The sequence below is a fragment of the Leptosomus discolor genome, chromosome 5 (genome assembly GCF_034619465.1).
Source record: "Leptosomus discolor isolate bLepDis1 chromosome 5, bLepDis1.hap2, whole genome shotgun sequence".
NCBI classification, from domain to species: Eukaryota; Metazoa; Chordata; class Aves; order Leptosomiformes; family Leptosomidae; genus Leptosomus; species Leptosomus discolor.
The window spans coordinates 80,408,438-80,417,722 of NC_141395.1; the positions used below are offsets into that span (position 1 = coordinate 80,408,438).

Genomic DNA, 9,285 nt, shown 5'->3' on the forward strand with positions numbered 1-9,285 from the left:
GAAGAGACCCATGGGTTGAAGGGAAAACAGATTTAATGAAACACTAACACCAACAGAGGCATACAGAGTTATACTCAGCCAAATGAACGCACGGCGGCCACAATCAACAGGAGAGAAGTCCTCAGGAGCAGGGAGAAGCCGGACAAAGAGCAGGACAAACCCCAGAAGGAGCACCCTAGGGAACTCCCCTTCCCCAGCAAACCTTCCCCCTTTATAATGCCCATGCCATGATGGGATGGGCTACCCCTGTAGCTCACTCAGAGCTGCCCTGGCTGACTCAAAACTGCCAACAGCCTGCCTGGTATGGCTGGGCTGGGATTCTATCCCAGCCAAACCAGGACACAGGAATAAACGCCAATTACTTACGGAGAGATTGTAGCGCAGTCAAACGAAACCCAAAGAATTCTAGGAAACAGTATTGCCCCTATCAGACTGAATAAACCTAAATATACTGTATAAATCAGACTGAATAAATCTGGAAGCTGAGCGATGGGAGGTCTGTCCAGTGCTGGGGCAAGAACCCACCCGGTATTGCAGACACCACTTTCCAGCAGGGGAAGGAGAGCGGCGACACTTTCATCCCGCGGGGAAGCATGCAAACGTTTAGTTCACGTTTGCTCTACCTGTGCAGTTGCAGAGCTGATCCCTCTTCCCCTAATTCACCCACAGTGCAGCGTGGCCTTGGTCACAAGCCAAAAAAAGGCTTTGTCAGACACTCAGCCGGGCACTAGATCACAGGAACTACCTGCACCAAGAGGCTTTCTTTGGTTCTGCTGTCGTCACGGAGCAAATTAACAGGAAAAAAACAAGGAGCGGAGAGAAGCTCTTGCTCCAGCAGCTGCATCCCTACAAGCAGCCCCTTGCACACACGCGGCGCCTGGAAGAAAAATGTGCTGGGAAGCAGGAGTGCTGCTGTGCGACTGCAACCTGCAGCGATCCAGGGGTATGTCTGAAGGGACCTGGCTGCAGGAGCAGGGCTTTGCATTTGATCATGCATGCTAAGGTGTGAGCAGAATTTTGGGGGGGTTTGCCTACTCATAGTAGCTATATATAAAGCACAAATCCTGCCATTTTAGATTTTTTTTTCCCTCCTGCTATTTCTGTCTTCTTTCATCATGGATAAATTAGCATGAAGGGAGATGATGGGGCTAATTAGTTCCAAGCAGTGTTAATTTCTCTGCTTGGAACTCTCTGTTATCCAGTCAGATTGCTCCATTTTTTACGGCTTATATTTTAAAATCTCTTCATTCATAGCACCTAATCCTTTATCTCTCCTTTTTTTTTTTTTTCTTTTTGATGCTATAGGGAAAACATAATTCCACATAATTGGGACATAGAAGCTTGCAATAGAAATTATACATGGTTGCAAGAAAGGTTTTTCCTTGAATGGAAATGTGTCCAACAGAACAGTAGGCAAGATCTGTAGAGACATATGTGAAGGGTTAATTTAGCAACAAAATGTAATCACCATAATACGTAATGTCAGGAACTAACCTACCTAGCTGCTTTCTCCCAGACTTGTGCAGAACAAGGAATAGCTCCATAACTCATATATCAAGCTGGAAGCTGGAAACAGTGCTTGTGGGAATACGATACCACGCCGTCAAAGTCAACCAGAGTCGTGCAGCTCCACTCTCAGCCAACGACTTCTCCCTTGTGTCTCACATCTTCAAGCACGACCATGCAGATGTGCCTCGCAGCTCGGGCTCCTGTGCGTTGGTGGCAGCTTGGAGCAAGGTTTGCTCAGCAACTACAAAAATTAAACCGTTTTGGCCAGTGGCAAATAAAACTTTTTCGTACACGCTACTATTCTGCACCAAAGGTCATACTCCTTATTATCAGAAAAACTAACTTACCTCATTTCCCAGGAAGACGGAGTCTGGACACACCTAGAGATAAGGTGCTTGGCCTCTGTAGAAGTGAAAAAACACCTTGTCGTGTAGTCAAGAACCGATTAAGAGGTGGTGTTGTCATGGCCTGGCCAGTGTCTTACCCAGCCCTGCTCCCACCTGGATGCACAGTAACTGCGACTCTTCCTCGACGTGCATTACTCACACTGCCGAGCGCGCCGCCGTCAGCAAGATGCTCCGAACGCTCGCACCCTCCCTTCGCTCAAGATCCCTGTAGAAGGTGAGTGGTAGAAGTAGGAAAAAAGCCCCCTTTGACTTCCTAGCTGTTACTCTGAATCTTGGATAACGTCCTCTCCATTGCTTGTCCCCACTGACCATCTATGCCTGAGATGAGTAAACGGCGTGAAGGTAGTTAAAACCTGCTGAACGTCAAGCATTTTGTTCTGGAAATGAAATCCGGCTTACGTGGCTCATCTATCTCGTTTCTTGATTTTTATTTTTTTTTAGGCTGGTTTAGGCCTCATTTGTGTGGAAAGCTCTAGAGGAAACTGGGGGTTAGTTTTCAGTCAGCAGAGCGTTTTTTCAGAATCTGCCGTAGACGACCTTTTAAAACGAGGAAATAACAAACCCGTAGACTGTGAAGTAAATCCTAAGCCTCTTCCCAAGCTGTCCGCTTGTGTTAGGATCCCCTATCACTCAGTTTTATTTTTCTGATAATTCACTGGCAGATGACTCTAACGCAGATCAATTAAAAAAAAAAAAAATAGCTAAAGAAAAAATCCAGTGTATTAGAGGATGGTTCATCTCTGTAGATGAAAAAACCACCTCTGCCTTCCGTTTTGAATAAATTCAGATTTTGACTGAAGTGGCCTGGCTTATTTCCAGTTTACAGTAATTCTATTCCACTTACCTGAAATTCTCCTTTTAATACAACTCTGATTAAATGTTTGTTATCTCTCAACTGCCTGCAATGGTTGCAAGGTGCTACAGGAGCAAGAGTAGCTATGGCAGGAGGAAGTAAAGTGATTTCTTTATAGGCAGTGATAAAATTTTCAAGAGCATCCTTCACTGGCACGAATTTGTTTCCCTGAAAGAAACATGGGATTTCCACAGGCTCCGATGGGAGCTGAATTAAGCAGACACAGGTGCTTTTGTACATCCCAATGCTCCCCCAGCACATTCTGTATTGATGCATTGAAGCAATTTACATTATTGATTGGCTGGAAAGACAGAACTTACACACAAGAAAAAAAAAATAAACTGGAACCCTAAAAATCAGTATTATTAAATGAAAACAATGAGGATGTATGATAAAGGCAATTTTATTTTCACCATGATGGTTTGTTTCTAGTTTCCTCTGATGCCGTATTTTGCCTAATGTTTTTCTGGAAGAGAAGTAGCTTGAAATCTCCTGTGAAAGTAAAGGAGCAGAGGGATGAAGTTAAAAATGCTCCTTGTATTTCAAGTAGTGTTCTGGTACAGCTGTTTGGCAAGCACCATAAATACTTAACTGCATTTTATTTCGAGGCTCAGAGGCTTCTTTTATAAGCTTATCTCCTTTATTGCTCCAAACCAGCAGCAAAACCCAACACTTTCCTACCCATGTACAATGTGTTACTCACTGAATCCAGCCCAGAAGCTCCTGCGGGATGTCTGTGCCTTACGAACAGCCTAACGTCTTGTGCTGAGTCAGAAAGTGGAAGCCACCTTCATCTTTATTGTAGCTGTTGTTTAATGATCAGAAGAGGTATCTTACTCCTGCACCTATAGGCTGTTTGAAATTTATCTACTTTTTACTATGTTATTTAGGTGCTTTGCAATCCTTCAGCAACGGAAGAAACGTCATAAATATGAAGCGTCATCCCATAAAATCATACCCTGTTAGAGTGGCAATTTGGGATCGCGTTCATGGTCTGGTGTGCTCTTCCAAAAGGAAAGGGGCAAGCAGAACTGATGCTCAATTAAAAGACGAGAGTAAGAAATTAAGTAACTGCAAGTACCCTATTCATCAGAAGACTGAGGACCTTCTGCAGAGAGAAGAAAAAACCAAAACTATTCTCCAAATGATTTAAGAAGCCGACAAATACGGAGAGGTTTATTCATCACTGTGGTCTAACGTCATTTAACGGCAAGAAGTGAGGGGGTTTTGCTAACACATGAAACTGGGACCCAAAGACGACAGACATTTTTTTATAGTTCATGGATGGATCTACACCTCTTGGCTAGTTTCAGAGGACGGGAATGCGGTTAGAAATTCTTGAACAACAGCTTGCTCCTGTTCGGAAGCAATACCTAAAATAGGGTGCATGTCAAAAAGCAAGTGAAATTCATGTTCTTTTAAGGTAAGTTATCCTGTCTAATAAAAGGTAGAACTTTTCTGTTATTCAGAGCTGGAAGACATCCTGACTTACAGTTCAGATACAATTAACAGTTTCATTTCACATCATTCTTTTTCCTCCTAAGTGAATAACTGAATCACACGCTGAAAAAAGCAACTGCAGACCACTTCTATAAATCCAGTTACAAGCGGGTAGTGCAGACAAAGCGGAGAAAAGAGCCTTGCTTTCTCCTGGTTTTCTAACAGAATTATTTTTTTTCCCAGGAAATCTTCAGCATAGCACCTAAAGCACTTCATCAGATGCAATTTAGACACTTACCTTCTTTTGGAAGCCCCACATGTAAAATTGTTGGGACGGTTCACCTAGGCTTTGCAGGGCAGAGACATTTGGCATCTACCCCATCTCTAAAATGCTACCTCCCCCCCTCCCACATACACCCACACTCAACCCTTCTTCCCACCCTGAACTCAAAAGGAATAGAAAACCTGAACGCACAGTCCCAGTTCGGTTGCTGGCGCTGGTGTTACCCAGCAGCACTGCTCCTTGAAGGGTTAGAAGCCAAGCAAATATGTATTTAACGGGAATTATGAAAATTAAGAAGTACAAGGTTCAACTTTTTGAAAAGCACCTTCTTCCCCCACATCAAAGGGCTCATTGATTTCTTGCTGAAGTTCTGACTGAAGTGGAGCTGAGTGGGTGAAAGGAGGGGAGAAAAAGATCAAATCTAATCTTAGGAGCTGTGTCAAGCAAGTACTTTATGGCTCATCCAAAGCTGATCACGAGACAATTCCTGAATGTAAATATGATTTAATATGTCTGGCTAATGCTAGGACTCTGTCCAAGCATATTCTCCAAGTGAGAAATGGCTCTTCTTCTCCTCTGCTCCCTTTGGTGTGTTCTTGAACTTTGTATTCCTTGAAATCCCAAGCAACTATTCACATTAATAAAGTGTTAAGGTGTTTGACCAGGAGGCACTCACAAAGAGAAACGGCTCTGTTGTTTTACCCACTTCAGCACTCACCATCTCAGTTTATTTTCTTATCCCGTTTAACTCCTGTTCAAAATCAAACAGGAAGCAATTAAGGTGAGCCTACTACAAAGCTGCCCTCGAAATACGTAGCTGGGTCCCTAGTGCAGAAGGAAGGTCATGCCCCAAAAATGTAATTATAGGCATTTGGAAGGAAGGCAGCGCCCACATGCTGGGGTGACTGGTGTAAAACGCACCACTTCGAGTTCACTTTCAGCAGGCAGATGACCACAGCCAAGACAGACGCTGCTACCACCACCTTTGCAGAGGCACTGGTGGCAACCCTGGTTGAGCCAACAAAGCACATCAGAGCAACGATTTTATCTACTTGAATTAATAGAAAGGGGGAAGGAAGAAACTCAACTCCCTACCAAGCTGCAAAACTACCATCATTTCCTCTCCCTTAACTGCCCTTTGACTTTTGTCAGGTCGCGGCCACGATGACAGGGAGAAGGAGAGCATGGAAATAAGCATCTAATGACGACAGTGGGAGACAAAGCAAAGTCTTTACACAGGATTTAACTAATTATATTTTGGGCAAATATTTATTTATCTAAAAACAAAATAAAAATCATTTTTAAAAGAAAAATGTATTTAAATAAAAAACAAAACTGTGAAATGTTATGGCACAGAAGTTCAAGACAAGTATAAATCCAGTTGCCACAACTGTTGCGTATTAATGTTGCACATTTTTCTATAAAGGCTTTATTAAAGGTATTTACATGGCAATAAGATGTGTAAATATATACAGCAATCTGGGGACGACCCTTTTGGGATTCTCATATGAAAAAAAAAATGCCTTAAATACAAAATTTTAAAAGAAAAAAAGTTGAAGAGTTCATCCCCAAGCATGAAGAATGTCCCATCATCCCTTATGCCCAAAGTATCAATTATGAGGCAGTTTTGAGGTTCTGGCCAAACCCTTGGGAGATTCAGCCAAGGTTGTGTAGTCTCAAGTTAAAAATCGCACAGCATGCAGTTGCAATAGTTCCATACTTGATGGACTGGTGTAGTTCATGAGTGATATTAGACACATTAATATTTTATCATAGCTTCAGTCTAGTTTGGGTTATTCTAAGCAATGCCCAAGAGTTCCTATGCACAAGAGTTCCTTAGCTGCTCGAGTTTGTGTTTCAACTGTTCTCTCCTCCGCCTTAACTGCTCTTTCTCTGCAATCAGTCTGTGTTCATCCGACTGGATGGAAAGAACATACTCTGTGGCTTTTTTCAGGATGACAACCTTGGGCGCCTTTTCATTGTTGGCCACCTCGGGTATCTGGTCACGCAAGGCAAAGAAACTCAGCTTCAGCTCGTTTCTCCTCTGGCGCTCCAAGACGTTGTGCGTTCGCCTCTTGTCGTTCTCTTCCGAATCTGACGTGCGGGGACTCGAGCATTTTCGGTTGTTGCTGATCTGCTTGAGAACTCTGCCACTGTCCAACTTTAGCCTTTTTGCAGCTGGATAGTCAACCTTGGTGGTGGGAGGAGCGGCGTAATTGTGCTGATGGATGTTGACGTGACACCGTTTGAGAACCAGCGGGCTGTGGTGGGGCTTACTGTGCTCTTCTGATGTGTCTGTGCTGGACTCTGTGCTGGATTCCGATTCATTCGCTTCGGCTAATGTAACAACATCAATTTCCTCATCTTCCTCTTGTTCTTCTTCTGCAAGGGGGAAAAAAAAAAAATATTCATGAGCTGATCTGTGCAAATACTCTCAAGACCACGGTATGGGTAAGGGAAGGTTACTCTGAGCTGCCCAACGAGGAACCGACTGACAAACCCGTCTTAAACTCATTTCATGCTGCTGGACTCTGCTTTCCCCAAGAGCCTTTCCTTCAAGGAAGCAACACTTCAAGTGCAATAGGACACAAGGACCGCGCTCCAAACCCGGGCTCCCTGATTTCAAAAGTTGCAAAGATCTTGCGTAATTCCGAGAAGCGCATGAAAGATAGGAGGAAAGTTTAACCTCGGTTGTCAGCAGCACAGCGCAATAAAGCTCCCAGACTCAAGCTGCCCTTAATTAAGGATTTAGAAGGCTTTGGCCACGCCTCAAAAGAAAGCTTACTTAACACACATGTGTATTCTGAGACATTTTCTGAATCTCTCTTGATCTGCTAATTTGTGGAAAATCCAAGGGGTGGAGAGAAAAGGAAAAAAAAAAAAAAAAAAAAGGAAGGCTGTAGCGCTTTGAGTAGAAACTCACTTTCAACCCAAATTTATGAGGGAGCGGAACACGCTGTCAAATACCTAAGGAAGCATTTCTAAAACTTTCCCAGCCCCATTCACTCCTCTGCAGTCACTTTCACTAGCACCTCCCTGGCTGCACATTCCCCCCGCGGCTCTCGGGCGCGGGAGTTAACTCCTTCCCGGCCCACGGGTGGCACCGGGAGCCAGCTTCACCGGCACACCGCGCTGGACACCGGCTCTGACCCCGTTACGAAACTTTCTCCCTCCCCTCCCTCCTTTTTTTTTTTTTTTTCTTTTTTTTTTTTTTTTTTTCCTTCCCTTCCCTCCCCCCCCCACCCCCGGAGGGAACACTGGGCCGGTTTTCCAGGAAACACACTCGTCGGGAGCCTCTCCGTGCCTCGCTAACGTGGCATTTAAAAGAGCCCAAGCGGGGCGGGGGGAGGCGGGCGGGGGGCTGCCGCCCCGCTCCCCCGGCGGAGCCCCCGGGGGCGCTCGGCGCCGCGCGGACCCCCACCCACCCCCCCCCCCACCCGCCCCCCGCCCCCCGATCACGCGTGGGCCCCGCTCACCCGAGTCGCTGCTGGTGGTGGGCGGCGTGTCGTCGCCCAGCAGGGACGCGGGGCTGGCGCCGGGCGGGCCGGCCCGCGGGGCCCGCTCGCTGAGCGGGTAGGGGAAGACCACCGAGGGGTCGATGCAGTCGGCGGCGGCGGCGCCCAGGTCGTGCAGGTAGAGGCCGGCCGAGGCGGCGGGGGAGGCGGCGAGGCCGGGCGGCGGCGTCGTCGGGCCGGCGGGCGGCGGGCCGGGGCGGGCGGCGGCGGCGGCGGCGGCGGGGCCCCCCTCCCGGCGGGCCGCCTGGTAGGAGGCCAGCTTCTCGGAGACCACCTTCTCCAGCTTGGCGGCGGCGGAGAAGCCGCTCCACATGCAGTCCTGGATGATGATGGACTTGACGAAGGACTCGTCGTCCGGGTCGCAGATGAAGCTCTGGTTGACCATGTCCCCCCCGAGGAGCTCGGTCACTATTTCCAGCTGGTCGGCGGTGGAGGGGAAGCAGGAGGCGGCGGCCAGGCTGGAGCGGCGGCTGGGGGAGAGGGGCGGCGTGGGCAGCAGCTCAAACTTCTTCCAGATGTCCTCGGACGGGGCGGGGGGCTGCAGCTCGCTGCCCCGCTGCTGCGCCGCCAGGTAGAAGTTCTCCTCCTCCTCCTCGAAGTAGAAGTAGGGCTGCACCGAGTCGTAGTCGTAGTCGTAGTTCTTGCTGGGGAAGCCGGCGCTGAGCGGCATCGCGGCGGCTGCTGCCTGCGGGTGGGAGGGGGGGGGGGGAGAGGGGGGCGCCCGGGTGAGCCGCGCTGCGCCGCGGGGACCGGCTCCCCCCCGGCCTCCCCGGGGGCCACCGGCGCGCAGCGCTCCCTCCCGGCTCCCCGCGCCGGCGGGGAAGCGCGCAGTCGCGTTTCGTAACTAAAAAAATACTATAGTAATAATAATAATAAAAAAAAACCCCAACCCACAACAACGAAAAACGCACGACCTCCCTTCACCCCCTCCCAAGCCCGACAGGACAACCGGGCGGCGCGACCCGATCTGCCGAGGGGTCGGCTGCCGGCTCCCCGGACCACCCGCCCCGCGGCCGGCGGCTCCCCCGGAGGGGCTCCCGCAGCTCGGCCGCCCTGCGTCGTTCGGTTCGCCTCGCCGCCCCTCCGCCGCGCTCACACGGGGCACCGCTCCGGCCGGCACGGGCCCCCTCCCCTTCCCTCCCGGGGCCGCAGCGCCAGCCCCATCCCACCGCCCCTGTCCCGGCAGCCCGGCGGGAAAGGGCAGCGAGCTCCCGGCAGCTTCCAGCCAAGACCCGGGCTGCTCCCAGCCACCCACCTGGGCGTGCTGGCAATGCACCG

At 49.0% G+C, this 9,285-nt stretch overlaps 1 protein-coding gene across 1 annotated transcript; it reads right to left on the bottom strand.

The window, feature by feature from the left end:
• Positions 1-6,198: 6,198 nt before the first annotated feature.
• MYC (MYC proto-oncogene, bHLH transcription factor) lies at positions 6,199-8,677 on the bottom strand. The gene is made up of 2 exons (XM_086465715.1): positions 7,969-8,677; positions 6,199-6,874 (listed from the first exon to the last, which is right to left on the bottom strand). Exons 1-2 carry the CDS (start codon positions 8,675-8,677, stop codon positions 6,312-6,314), a joined length of 1,272 nt encoding a protein of 423 aa, XP_086321841.1. The 3' UTR covers positions 6,199-6,311.
• Between the last annotated feature and the right edge of the window lie 608 nt (positions 8,678-9,285).